This window comes from Lissotriton vulgaris, chromosome 3_2 (genome assembly GCF_964263255.1).
Source record: "Lissotriton vulgaris chromosome 3_2, aLisVul1.2, whole genome shotgun sequence".
NCBI lineage: Eukaryota > Metazoa > Chordata > Amphibia > Caudata > Salamandridae > Lissotriton > Lissotriton vulgaris.
This window is the reverse complement of record NC_141690.1, coordinates 218,196,378-218,211,354: the sequence shown is the minus strand read 5'-3', so window position 1 is coordinate 218,211,354 and position 14,977 is coordinate 218,196,378. Positions and strand designations below refer to the sequence as shown.

Here is a 14,977-nt window from a genome sequence, read left to right as displayed (position 1 = left end):
TTATTGCCTCTGTATCCTCCTCTAAAAAATCCTCTATTAGAGGAGGTCTGCGTGTGTTTTTTAAAAGATGATGTTGTGTCTGCGCCGGTCTGCTTGGAGCCTCCTCTATAAGAGGAGCGGCGAAAAGAACCTCTAGTTTGGGTGTATTGTAATGCCCCCATAGACTTAGCGGTATCTGTGTGCTTCTTCATCTTTTCTAAAGTATTATCTAGCTCTAGCCCGAACAATTGGTTCTGATTAAAGGGCTGGTTTAGGATGGTAGTTTGTACCCCTGGTTTAAAACCGAGATGCGTAACCATGCGTGACGCCTGAGAATAACACTAGTGTTCACTGCTCTGGATGCTGTGTCAGCTACATCTAGTGCACCTTTAATTGAGGAATTTCAAATTAATTTGCCTTCTTGTAAAAGTTCTGCTGCCAGATCCTTGTGTTGATCTGGTAGGTGTTCCATTAACTTTTCTAGTTGATCGTAATGAGCTCTGTTGTAGCGCGAGAGTAAAGCCTGTGTGTTTGCTATGCACCATATGTTTGTTGCTTGTGTAGCAATTCGTTTCCCTGACGCATCAATGATCTTGGACTCTTTGTCAGGTGGGGTTGTGTCCCCAGAAGTTTCAGAATTGGCCCTTTTGCGCGCATTAGACACTACCAAGGAGTCTAGTGGCAGATGACCCTTAATGTATACTGGATCAGCTGGTGCTGGCCTATACTTTTTCTCTATTCTAGGATTTAACACCCTACACCTTCCTGGATCTTTAAAAATCTCTGGAGCATGTTTTATGACTCCCTTAATCATTGGTAATATTTGGGTAGACCTTTGTGACTGTTCGAAAGTGTCTAACAAGAAGTCCTCCTCAATGGCATCAGAGTGCATGGGAACCCCATGGTAAAGTGCAGCTCTGTTTAACAAATGATTAAAACCAATACTGTCCTCTGTAGGGGAAGGTTTTGTTGGGTAGTACTGAGGATCAGGGATGTCTGGTGCATTATTTGGTGAAAAAGTATATGCATCCTCATCATCCTTAGATATTCTAGGTTAACATCCTCATCTAAAGGGTATGTATGTGGTTCTGGAACATCATCCCCCCACCCAAATCATACTCCTCATTAGTGTGGTGTGATGATGCAGGAGAGTGAATAGGAGAAGTTATAGGTTCTACATATGGAGTAACAGGAGAGGAAGAAGGTGAAGGAGAGGAAGGGTGCATTGGAGAAGTTGCACAGTCCTTTTTGGCAGGGACCACAGGTGTAAGTGGTGTGTTTGCTGGTCTCTTCTTATAAGGGATTGCTTCCACATGTCCAGTTTTTGGATTAATATGGACTTTTTTCTGTCTAGGATCTGGTCTAAACAGTTCTTCCTCTTCCATAATCTTCTTCGGCGTCGATTTTTTCGGAGCCGATAGAGGTTGTTTAGTACTTTTTGCCTTATGAGGAGTAGTTGAGTTATTTGGCAATATTTTCGTGCTGAATAATGTTTAGCCTTATCCGAGGTCTTCGGTACCGGTATTAGAGGTTTCGGCGTGGAGACAGGGTTTTGCTGGGCCTGTGGCGCTGGAAACTGGCTTCCCCTCTTTGTTTTTTGAACCGTAAGGTTTCGGAGTCGAAGCTTTCGGGTTTGGTACAGTTTTTGTCTTTGGCGCCGATAGTACGGGTGCCGAAGTGTCTTTGTCTTTGGGCGCCGAAGGGTTTTTATGTTCGGTGCTGACTAATCCTTTGGTGTCGAAGGATGTTTCGGTGCCATTGGAGGAGGTGTAATTGGCCCATGGTGTTTCTTCGGTGCCGAGGCACCGGAAGGCGTATTCTCTTTCCTCGGAGCGGGGCCCGAAGGCGGGGCGTTAGAGGGTAAATGTCGGTCTCGACTGGGCCGAGTGCTGACCGTTGCCTTCTGTTTGGGTAATGTCTGTCGGGCAGGGGCAGATGTACTCACGGGTCGTCGAGACGGGATCGAATCGTCCGAATCCTCTGCCCCCGATATTATTTGGAGATCAGGCGAGTCCTCCTCTGCGCTGAGTGGAGCCTCGTCCTCGGAGATATCTTCGATTGGATATTCGTTCTCGGAGACGTCTTCTTCGACGATCTCCTCTTCAAAGATGGCCTACGGTGCTGGTGCTGATCTTCACATTTCGTGTCGACGGGCCCTCCGATCTCGAATTGTTTTCTTCGATTGGAAGGAGGCACAGGCTGTGCAGGTCGACTCGTCGTGTTCTGGCGAGAGACAGAGGTTGCAAACCTCGTGATGGTCGCTATGAGGGAATTTTGCTCGACATACCGGGCATCTATTGAATGGAGTTCTTTCCATGAGGCGTAGGCCGCACGGCGCCGATGGGCCCAACGGCCCGCGACGACGCACCGGAATGTAGCTGGTGATGTCAAAAGTCTATTCGATGTCGAAAGAAGTTTGTTTGAAGTTTCTCGCTTCGAAAAAGCAGAAAAAGTATTTTTCTAGCCGGAGCGGAAAACTTTCATCCGGACCCAGTGGCGGAAAAAAACAATCTGAGGGTGGAGTCGATGACCATGCGCAGTATTATCCAAGGGAGGAGTCACTTATCTTGTGACTACAAAAGACTTCTTCCAAGAAGACAACAACAACCTGCAATCATCCGAGCCCAACACCAGGTGGCGATCTATTGCTTAATGTAGGATCTGCAGCTCATATGCCTCGAGCTTAAGTTTATAACACCGCTATTAAGAGGGAAGGGGTTTCTAAAGTCTAAACCTGCTCTATTATATTTACAATTGTTGGATAACCCCTGGAACATCTTTAATATCGTAAACTACTTTGTAGCAGCGGTTCGGTTGAAAAAATTAAGATGTCCAATTATGACTGAATCATGAATTTCTCTGTTTTTAATCTGTATTATTAAGTGTTGCGAAATTGTATTACATCAGGAATTTTTAATATTTTCTATGACCCTAAAAGTATTTTATGATGTGTGTATTTCATGTGTACTTTTATGATTTTAACTAATCGAATAAAGTGGTTTTGACTTGACTTGATTAAAGGAACAAGATAAATTTAGTTACAGAAAACTAAGCACTTCTTTTTAAAATTATGCTATTCATAGTCAAGTAAGAAGCCCCTCACTCTGGTCATTTCGCAAGCAGTTAAAGACCTGGCTGTTCAATCAGTAACCTCAGATTTTCCCTTCAATCAGGAGAATGTATATGCAGATATCCTAGCGCCGAGACGCCCACGGACATTTGTTCGCACTCAATAAATGTTATTAATAAATAATATATAAAGAACAAATAAATACTTGAAAATTGCTCACAAAAACAGTGTTTTCAATGTACATTCATTTCATAAGATGCATTACTTGCCCAAATGCTGCCTTTGTAGTAAGCTGGGTATACTGATTTGATGCCGTGAAGAAGGGGCCTGAAAGGAGGATGTCGTCGGAAGAAATGATGGAGGCGCTCTCGTACAGGCATAGTCAGACAATCGGTTAAGGTTGGTTTGTGATCCAGCTAAAGAAATGTTTGAAAATCCATTTGCTGTTTGTTGAAATCTCCCTGGAGATGATCTAATAACAGAAGAGACATGCATCAAAGTATACTATCGACAGCAGATTCAAGCAAAAACGTTCAATGAATTAGTAACCCAAATATGACTATACAAGACTTCAACAACTTCTTCTGCCATTAAGACAGTGGGAACCGAACATATATAATAAAAACTTACGTTTCCAGGTCAATGTTTCATTAAGTACCTATAATGGAAAAGTAAGATTTGCCCACAACCAGCGTAACAAATGGTTGAGTTTCTATTTTAACAAGTGACTCTTCAAACCAGTCCTAACTGCTATACATCCTCTGCGCAAGCAGTGAAATGGGACTTCTGTACAATTGGTTCTAACACCACACACTTCCTCAAATTTCAAACAAGTTGGAAGATTCCTAGGACAGGATGACAAACAGGTTGTGGATATGGGATTATTTAATGGAATGCCCACGCTTCCTTTATGAGTGGTACACATGCAGAATAGCTATGTCTCATGGAGGTTATATGTAGTTTCTTTGATCTGCCAAGCACAATGACTACCAGCAAGAAAAGTGTACACAATATACTACAAAAATATAATGAAACATTAAATAAATGTGAACTAAAGAGCTCTTGCAGCTGGAACTGAGGTGCTGAAGTGGAGTAGAAAAGACAGACTTATTGGCTAGGCAAATAAGTCTAGCCTTTAAGCAGTTGTAGCGTTTTCCAATGTGCAATTTTAAGTGGCATATTTGTAGGATTTAACATATTTTTATATGCACATATTGTAATTGAAGAATTAATGGTGTTGCCCCTAAAACGATATTAATATTCGATCTAGAAGCGTGATAAATGACATAGCTGTGCGAAATGTATATGCGAGACACCATTTTATTAAAATTGATGCAGTTTCTAGTGTTCTGCTCCTGCTCATTTTCCCCTTCCCAATCAGTGGCTCGCTGCAAGCGCAATGATTTAGGAGATATTGTCCTAAAGTAGGACAGGAGAAAGGGGGTAATCCGAACATGTATTAAAATGTATTAAAATTAAACGTGAACCATTGTCTTGCACAGTCAGTTTGGGATGTTTCCCCGCGAAGGGAAAGCGATGTTAATTGTATGTGTAAAAATTCTTAATAAAATACTTTGAAATAAAAAAGGAGAAAAAAAGAAAGCATGTATTGTGACTGAAACTTTCCACAGTATTCTCTATTTATCATTTTGAAAGAGCATTTTGAATGAATCTTTGCAAAGGTTATATATTGAATTCTACACCTCTGGAGTGCAGTTGCTGATGAAGCAAAGAGAAGAATTCTCTTAGCCTAAGGAATGATTTAGTGCTAAGAGTTATTATTTATTATGTATATGTTTCTGATTTGTCCAATGTCAGCTTAGTGTGATCATGCTATGCTGAGTCTGCAATTTTGCTAATTGCTTATGCATAAAATGCGTTTAAAACCCCTGATTTGGAAGTTCTGGCTGACTTTCTATTTTCCGCTCGAGACACTGTCTGATTTTCGTGAGACTTTCTCTCCTCCCCAATAATGCTATCAGTACTCTTTATGAGTTTGACTCTTCAAACTAAAGGGATTTTTTGCCTAATTATGGATTAGATTCTGCTTTCTGGATTTTGTACTCTGTATCTGAGCCTTCATGGCCCTTTACTGAATTTTTCTGTATTGCTTATATTAAGAATTATGTAGTACATCTTTTAAACTCTCTCATGATGTAGAACTCAGTTGTTGAGCTGTCCCAGTTCCTAATGGATTTATACCCTGCTAATTAAATTATTGATTGGCTGTTGAGGCTGATGTCTCTTACCACTAGATCAACAGAAGGAGCACAGAGCTGCACCACCTGAGGTAAAACCGAGGCGGCATGATTATTGCGGTTCAGTAAATTGTTGGGGTTTGGCTCCGACAATGCTGACCTATTGGGTTTACCAATACTTAGTGCCTGAGTGTCATGATGCCCAAGCAGATGCAATATAATATATACCTGCGGAAATGTCATGATGCATGCATTCAAACAGGTAGTCATTTTGGAATGGCAGCAAACGAATTTGAAGATGTGTGTGCATGTGTTTCAGGAACAACTCCTGACACAATCCAGAATCCCAATCCCGCCCTGATTGGTGCAGTATCACATAGTGGTGATGTCCGTAAGAACCTAAACCAGCCTCTTTTTGACGGACTGTAGGAAAGACTTCAGGGCCAGGAGATTGGCCTGCAACTCCAACAGGTTGGCTTGGAAAGGGGCCTCCGCCAGAAACCAGAGTCATCTAATCTCACCTCTCACAGATGATCACTCCATTCCATCAGTGACGCCATCTGTCATCACCGTAAGCTCTGGGTGGAGTAGAAAGAGGGGTCTGCATGGGTCCAACTGCGGTTGAGTCAGCATTCAAGATTTTTGCAGACTCCTCTGAAACTTGGACCCACTGAGGTTTCAGCTTTCACTGCAGAGTCTGCAAATGGCACCTAGCATAGATGATTAGCAGAGTGCAGGATACCAAGAAGCCCAGCCCTCAGAGCCACTCTCACTTGGACCCAGGACCTAGGGGTCGTTAGGAACATCTCGGTGTCTGGGGAAGTATCCAACCCACTGACATCTTGTGAATCCAGATACAAATTATCATCCTCATAACGGTGGGGAAAATAGTCCCCCTCACCATCATTGTCATCCCAAAAGGCTGGTTGGCTCTATTCAGACTGCAAACCAGAGATCAACTGAGATGCGACCTTAGATGGTACATCAGAAGGACAAAGTTGTCTTCTGGTGCCATCAGAGTTGCAGTCAGTGCCGCAGGGACCAGTGGATTTTGGGGCTGTATTGGAATTTGGCTCCGGCATCGGACTGGAACCCAAAGAGGGTTCTGGAGGCACAGATGGTGCTGAAGACTAACCTACCAGTGGTTACTCGACTTAAAGCCTCCTTGGATTATAAGGGCCCCAAGGAGCTCTAGAGGGAGCAAGAAGGCTGTCAAAAATTCACCATATGACCCCTCAGAAAGCCTAAATCTGTTACAACATCGCAGCCATCTGAAACTCGGAGGTGCATCATAATTAGTTGCAAGATTAGCTCTTTGGCAGGGAACTGAGAGCGGGCCAGTGAGGCACCATGATGACCACACAACTTCTAAGGATGAGAGTGGCTGGACTGGGATGAAACCTGCTTGGACTTTTGTGCTTCTGTTTAGACATCGATTTACAGGAAGACCTGGACTTTGACGACAACCTGTCACAGGATGTCCTCCAGAGCAGGAACAGCTCTGCACTATCAATTTTCAGCAGAAGCAGAACTTCTGTTTTTTTTTCAGTGTTCAGCAACATACAGCTTCGCTTTGGAATCTCAGATCAGTTTATAAGGGCATACTCCTCCTAAGACTTGAAATCGTACACCAAACCCATTCACTAAAGGCAGACCTTTGCCGCAATCCCTCAAGGCTTAAACCCTGTAGTTTTAGGATGAGACATACCCCTTGCACACTGGTACAAAGAATGTGGTGAAAAAACTTGTCAAAGAGGAGAGAAAAAGTTCAGCGTGAGCAGAAAGAAAGGAACAAACGTAAGCAGGCAGCAATGAGGCTTATATGCGGCTCGATTTGTAACTATTAGGGTGGAACAAATTCGGGGTAGAGTCACACAACGTCACCTACCAGCACATCGAAGCAATGCTATAAAATCTTCCTGATCTAGTCTGGTGCCGAGAGATCTGTTTTAAAAGGTGAGGAATGTGCAGTTACAAGTACTCATACGAAACCAGTTTTCTTCTTCTGCTGGCTTTTGGATGATCTTTCCTAAGCGTTTATAATTTATGTAAAATATCTTATTTCCTTTCATACAGGATATCACAAAGCCTTGGCAATTAAGTTGCTGTGAGAGAGAACTTTGCTGGCTGAAACTACTGTTCTACACCACACTGACCTTTGGAACATGGCTTTAATGAATACCCTACCTGAAAGTTAAAGACTAAACAACTTGGCCATTAAGTGAGCATGCATTAGTACTGATCTGCAGTTTTAGTGTAAACCGAATCACTTATCACAGGGATTACTTTGTTGCCTCTGACTTCCCGAAATACAAGGGAACTGGCCAGACATTTCGCCACAAACCTTTAATATTCTATAATCATCCAATTAGCGTGCACATTCTGGGGATGTTCTGAATATTTATATATATTTACCTGGCAGATCCTGAAAAGCTGTTCTGACTTGCACCCAGTCCTGTTGCATGAGATATTCTATGTGAAACACAACCTGTAAAGTGAACAAACATCTATCTGAGCTATGATAAATACATCAGAGTACAATTTGTATTGGTAGTGTAAAACAAAATAATCACATGCAACCGTGGATGCGTATCTAGGATATCCTTCAGAAACAATGTATTTGCAATTGGTTTACACCAATTCATTCATAAGTCTAAAATACCCACTATGAGCCTTTCTACTACTTTTGTAGTAGAGGAACTGGTAATTTAGGCTGCTTCACTGGCAATGTTAACTGCTGCCCTTTTTTAGGTCTCGCTGAATCAGTGCGCATGCGCCGCTCAGAGAGACATTTAGTAGCGGCTTTAGGAAGTGCTCCCAAAGCGGCCACCAGCTTGCGCTCATGCGCACAAGCACGGGCACTGCTGTGCGCGCATCCTTTGCGTGCTTTAGCGCATCATCGCGATCACTTTCGCTTTCACAGCGATCGTGATCGCGATCACTTTCTCTTTCACGGCCGTGCAGCGTTACTATTACTGCATCGCAGCCAATGCTTGTTTCCATTTTAGCTTATCCCAGACTTTTTCGGTCACCATCTACCGCACAGTTAAAGAGTTAAAGAATTGAGTTAAGATTCAATTTACAAAGTACTAGCCAAGGACGCATGCGTATGCAACTATGTGGCGCATGCTACTTTATGTTACACATCGCGTCACTCTGCTGGCCTCCACTCCCCCCGCCTCTCTATACTGCAGCAGGCTGTAGCCCGCGCGCGCACACAACTCCTGGGCTTGTTTACTTCGCCGGCCACATGCCCCCAGTAACACATACCTACAAGTACAAGCAGTGTGCCCATCTGTGAACTAGGAATGTGGTCCACTTAGACGTTCTTGGCCACCTCACCTCACAGGCATCGGTTGTATCCCATCACATTCTCCCGTGTTTCAGCAGTATGCACCTCCTCAACTCACTAATACCACCCCCACACACACACTCACATTTATTCAGTTTGCCACTCTTTCGTTTTCTGAATTCGCCGGCCCCATGCCCCCATAATCACACGAGTACAAGCAGTGTGCCCATCTCGTGAATTCTAGCAGTGTGTCCCGTTCCTGGACTCCTTGACATCAAGACCCACAGCACTCACAACTGATGGCAGGGTGCCCTTCTTTGGTGGTGGTTGACTCCCTTAACCTGGCCCAGAGTCCTCTTCTCACACTTGAGTTCTGGGGGAGTGCGGTGCCCCTTTTACTCACAGTGCACTCCTCTCATTTCATAGTTCTGTTAGTATGCCCCTCAGTTATGCTAAACAGCTTCCGTTCCCTCCTCCATTCAGACACACAAGTTTTGCAGTTTTACATATAGTACACAAGGACACATTCATGTTTTGTAGGCACGGAAAGATTAAGTGATTTGCCCAGAATCACAGGATGTTGAGCTGATACAGAGACTCACATCTTGCTCTCCAGCTCCAAAGCTGGCAGCCCTGGCAGTTACACCAGTGTGCCTCTTACTACACACAAGTTATTAAAGTGTGCCACACAAATACAAAGTCCTGGCGAAAAGTCATTATTTTGCACTGCTGCACTCCCTGCCCCTCCATACCTCTATACACATAACACACGTGCACACACACTAGCCCTGGCAGCATGTCCCTCTTCTTTCCCCTCACTCCCTTCCAACTTACACACACACTTTGTGGCTTTATAACCCTGCACCCCATGTGCCTCTTCACCCATCCAGACACCTGCCTGGCAGCGTGTCCCTCTTCAGCTCCCTTTCTGTCTCACTTTGCACTCTACAAACTAGTTGAGGCACCCTTCTCCGACGCCGCTCTTTACTGCACTTCAGCACTCCAAGCCCTCCCTCTTCAAACACACACTATCCCTCTTCACCTCCACGGCTGCCTGCCCCACACCGACCGCACACACAGTTCTGCCACTGTACTCAAGCACCCAGCACCCCATGCCCCTTCCTTTATTCCCTACACACACCGGTGCTGGCAGAGCGCCCCACTTCAGCCCTGTCTTTTCTACGATTACATGAAGTGTGGAAAAAATTAAACAGGTTACCATAAATATCTACTTTCTGCTTATCACTGTTATAGCAAAACACAGCAGAAGTAAAACACAGATTTTGTTATGTTTTTCAAAGTGCTCTGTAACTTGCCTTTGGGTTCTGCTGATGGCAGCTGACATTGTAAAGTCAAACCCCAACTGTAATAAGTTATTATATTGAGTGGCTATATCATTTCTTTATCACTAGCGACTAGAGATGCCTTACTCTGACAATAATAAGGAAACTGTATACATGATTTGATTTAAGGATAACAGACTCGTGTATTAAAAATGCAATAACGTGCCTTCCTCCATAAAGTGTCAGTGGCCATCAGCGTGCCCTTGCCTGTGCTGGTGGAAGGCAGGAGTCCATTGCAGTGTGTGTTGGTGTCTGCATGCACGTCTTGCCCTTGACCGAGGCGGCCCCCTGACAGGCGATAGCACCCTCCTGCTATTTTCTCTTCAATCTTGCAGGCCACAAACTTTTCATGATTCAATATTGGTGAAATTTAGCATCTGCTCGCTGTTTTTTCAAAATTGCCAAAGGATGTCCAGACAAAAATGGCCATTGAATGTTATACCATATCAAAAGGGTGTTTCAAAGGGTGTGCTAATCCGCGGGTCTTCATCCAAGATGGTGGTCGAGTTTCAGCACTCTAAAACAATTTCGGCAATATTGTGTAAAAACATAAGTTTGTTGTGTTAACAGAAACAGTGCTCCCTCTCTCATGTGATGCCATCTGTGCAAGGATGGACCTCTTTATTTTTTTAATGTAACTTTTATTTCCATTGTTTTTTCATTCATGTTGGTTTGTGCTTTCCTAATTATTTTTTTGTATGTTAGAAAAATATTCTGGATGAATGCGTTGTGTAATAAGCAAACTTTGTAGTTGTTTTAGTGACAGCAAAAATGTGTTGAACAGCTGTAATTGAAAAAATATTTTGGCACATAAGGCTCTCGGATAGTCCCAGTGGTAGCAAAAGCCAAAGTGTGGGCTTGAACTGTGAATCATGGACGCTATTTTGTGTAAGAAAAAATAATTCTCTTAAAGGAAACCCTGCACCAAATTCTTTCCCAACTGGCTAGGAGGGGGATCCCACATCACTAGAGACATACAAGCATTCAAAGACAAAATTCACGTTCATCAAAACAAGTACAAAAGCCAATATGAATCAAAACATGGAACCAAGTAGGGGACTGGGCTTGTATTAAAAATCCTAGAAAAGGCAATCCAGAATCTAAAATCTCTAAACCCATGTGTATAACAGCGGTAAGAAATAACACTGTCATCTTAGACAATGATCAAATGTGGAGTATGGACAGGTTAGTCAAATCCCAACAGGAGCAAAACTGTCCAGCGAACGAGAATCTCCCCACTACATCTAACCCAACCAACCCTACCCCCACCCAAAGAACACGCAAAACTCCTGAATGGCATAAAGACTTTATTATGTACAAGTGAATTGATTACATCATCAGAAGGAAACTTTTTCCTATCGTTTTACTTTGATTCTAGAATAGCGCCCTGCTAGCTACTAAATTTTGCTCATAGCACATACTATATTGGACTTGCTCAAAGAACTCGCAAAACTCATGGAGGGCATGTAGAATCTACTATGTACATAGCACTATTTGTTCCTTTCATTTACATGTATGTTTATTATAGCACATTGCTCGTTACTTTCCTTGCGCATCCTATGTTCATGGGTACAAGATGCTGATTTACACAAACACCTTATTAGATACAAAAGAATTGTTTGCATTCATATTAAGGGGGGAAGATGTGTTACAATATGTTACTAATTTGTACAGCATTTATTTACCAATACTTAACGTTACCTGTCTACTACATTATTCTTGGTACTTTCCTCACACCCATACCCTGTATTCCGCTTGGTACCTCCCGGGTGCTCTGGAGGCTACCTTAGAATGTTCATGACTAGGTACCTGAGCTGGTGGAGAGAGGAGTTGTGAACCACAAAGGTTTTCCTACCTTTCATCCGTGTTCCAGTCTTTGTATCATCCCGCTTCTTCAATAGCCTTTTGCGGATATTCTTTCTGGTTTGCTAGACATATTATTTAACTATGGACCCTGTCTAGACTGGATTAAATTCGTTATTGGGTCTGCTCCAACTACATTTCTTCAGCCTTTGAGTTATGATGTACATTTTTGCTGGGGAGGCAGGGGGAAGGCGAATACTGACAGTGTATGCAATTTTTTTTAATCTATGTCTTGTATTGGAGATTTGTTTCTAAAGTTTTTGACCAGCTTCGTTGTTCGTAGTGTGAACACACCTTCCACTTCTTGTGTGAGCTTTAATTGATGTCACATGACAGTGTAATTTTACACCTGGGCATTTTTTGGTTGAAAGTAGTTTTATTTGGTTACTGTACTTATTGCACACACCTTTGAAGTTATAACAGTGCCTTCCTCAGATAACTTCCAAAGGGACTTGCATGGAAAGGATATGAAACAAGCATTGGCAAAGCCAATAGGTCTCGCGTTTGGGACCTTATAAGTGTTTAGCCATGCAACAGTTAATTTTGTTGCAGTAAGGATATTGTGCTGCATAACTAAATACTTATAAGGTACCAAAGGCGAGACCTATTGGCTATGCAAATGCTTGTTTTAATATGTATTTTATTAAGTTCAGGCTTTTGTACAAACATATTACTAAATGTATTTTTCCTTTTTTTATATCTTGTGCATATTATGGATTTTAAATTACGCAGGTAATCATGAATATTCTTAAATATTTGTTGTCTGGGCTCATACAGTAATAATAACTATGGTAGCGGCTGTACACATACATACATTGATCCTGGTATTGAAATGATATCTATGCAATTTTTAAAGAAACTTCAAGAACGCTCCCAATAACCCCCTCCCAAAACCATTCGCTTAAAACTTTTGCTGCTGGGGACTAACTAGCCACGTCCATTATCGTAGTATATCTGGGCGGTAATTTCGGTGCACGGAGTGGGGCCTTGCTTAGTCTGTTAGTCTTTTGCCTCTTCGTCCGATTCTAGCCTGAATTGTTCTATTAACTGGGCCCATTGCATAGAAATTGTTTTTTCCTTAATCCCTATATTCTTCCCGTTGCAATGCCTCCCTTTTGGCTGTGGCCCATTTACTAACTTCTTCCCTCCACTTTCCTATAAGGGGGCAGTGAGCGATTTCCAACGTTGTGTGATTTGTCTATTGGCGAGTATAAGAGGGAATAGTGCAAAGCGGCGCAGCAATGCCACTTTTTGGGGGAGAGGGTAAAGGCCCAATAGGCAGGCCTCTATAGTGGCCCAAGGGGAGCGCTCAGTGACTTGGGTAAGATTTTGTGGAATCTCAGACCAGAACTCTCAAAAAGGGGCAAGCCCATACATGCATGTGAATAAAGTCTGCGTTTGAGCCAGAATAACGCGGACAATCCAAAGAGGCGGAATGGTACATTTTCTATATTATCAGCGGCGTGAGGTAAGCCCTATGTAATATTAACAGCTGTATTTTGCTGAGAATTTTAGACTCTGTGTTAAGAATGGATTGAGGCCTATACGATGCACGCTTCCAAGACGCCATCTTGGTTAGCGTTTTAGCCTTGCAGGGAATTCTGCCCAACATAATTTAAACGGCAGGATTGCAAGCGCGCAGACACGCTGAGGCACTGAAACGCCTGCCTATTGGAACGCTGACCGTAGCACTTTGCACTTTGTCCGTGGAAATCTTTCGTTCTGAATATTTTAACTTGCTTGTCTGTGGAAAATTGTTTGTTTGAATATTTTAACTTGCTGGGAATTTTTATTTTTAAAAACGGGTGCCCAACATAGCGACTATTCCAAGGAACTCCGCATTGCCTGCACATAAAACTTTTTTTCACAACTCACCATTTCGGTGAGCCTTCACGTCCTTGCCTCGCCCGACCGCCATCTTGGGTGTGGGATCAGGGACCTATGCACGCTTCCAAGACGCCGACTTGGTTAGCGTTTTAGCGTTGCAGGGAATTCGGCACAATATTATTTAAATGGCAGGAGTGCAAGTGCGCAGCGCGCGCGTCGGAGGCGCGGCAGTGGCAAGCCCGTCTGCGCCAGGCCGGGCCCAGGGGCTAGGACCCCTGTACAACAATATAGTTACCCCGTTGAGATACTCCTAGCACTAAAATTAGGCAATGAGGTGTTAGAAGGAAGTGTACGAGCAAAGTTATTAGAGGAATCGTTATTGAGGGATCATAGTCAGGAGGGGAATGATATTGGACTGGCTCAGAGACTCCCTCGGGTGAATACGATACATGGCCTGAAGGTAGCTGTACTCAATACGCGGTCCCTGCATAAACACCATCTTGAAGTGTTCTCCCTGCTCCTTGATGGGGATATTGACATCTTAGCTCTCACGGAAACATGGTTGGGGGATACATCCACTCCAGATATCCTGGCAGCATTGTCAATGGATTTTGATGCACTATATTATAACAGACCTGGGGATACTAGGGGGGAGGGAGTCGCGGCCATATTTAAAAAGACTCTTATGGTGACTCAAATTATGGCAGAAAATTGCGATAGCGCAGAGTTACTGGGAATAAAAATTTCCCTGAAATCTTGCTTCGTAATGCTGGTAGTTTACCGCCCGCCTAAACCTTCCCCAGATTTTAATGATGTTTTCCTGGAGCTCCTAACGGATCTTGGATCAAGATATAAATACCTTTTGGTGGTGGGGGATTTTAATTATCACTGGGATAAGTTACCCAGAGATTCTGTAGAGGCCACTTTTGAAACAAATTTGACCTCCTTGGACCTCTTGCAATTGGTAAATGGCCCCACTCGTGTCAGGAGCCACACTCTGGATCTGATTTGGTCTTCTATACCCCGGGTGGAGATTACTGATATCAGTCCTTGCGTGTGGTCGGACCACTTCTTGATAAGATGTTGGGTACCGTGTGACGGCCCTCCTGTATCGACCACGCCCCTATGGAAGTAGGTCAGAGCCTGGAAGTCAATAGAAGCTGAATCCTTAGTTTCCACGCTTAATTCAATCCCCGTTCCATCCATACGTGTGGGTAATCTAGAACAAACAAGTGCAGCCTTAACATCTCGGCTGCTGGTCGCAATTGATGCACTAGCCCCGGAATGGACTGAGAGAGCTAAAGTGAAAGGGAAAGGAGCCCCTTGGTTTGATGCTACTTTAAGAGGAAAAAAACAACTCTTCCGTCAAGCCGAGAGGAAGTGGAGACTCAATTATAAGTCTACG

The 14,977-nt window shown here is 43.4% G+C and overlaps 1 protein-coding gene across 1 annotated transcript in view; it reads right to left on the bottom strand.

The window, feature by feature from the left end:
* Window positions 1-3,310: 3,310 nt before the first annotated feature.
* The window catches only part of RNF212 (ring finger protein 212), a 472,806-nt gene continuing 461,139 nt past the window's right edge, over window positions 3,311-14,977 (bottom strand). Inside the window, exons 12-13 of the mRNA XM_086964465.1 lie at window positions 7,663-7,735; window positions 3,311-3,521 (exon numbers count right to left, since the gene is read on the bottom strand). Coding sequence (XP_086820591.1) covers window positions 3,311-3,521; window positions 7,663-7,735 — 284 coding nt within the window. The remainder of the gene's footprint in view (window positions 3,522-7,662; window positions 7,736-14,977) is intronic.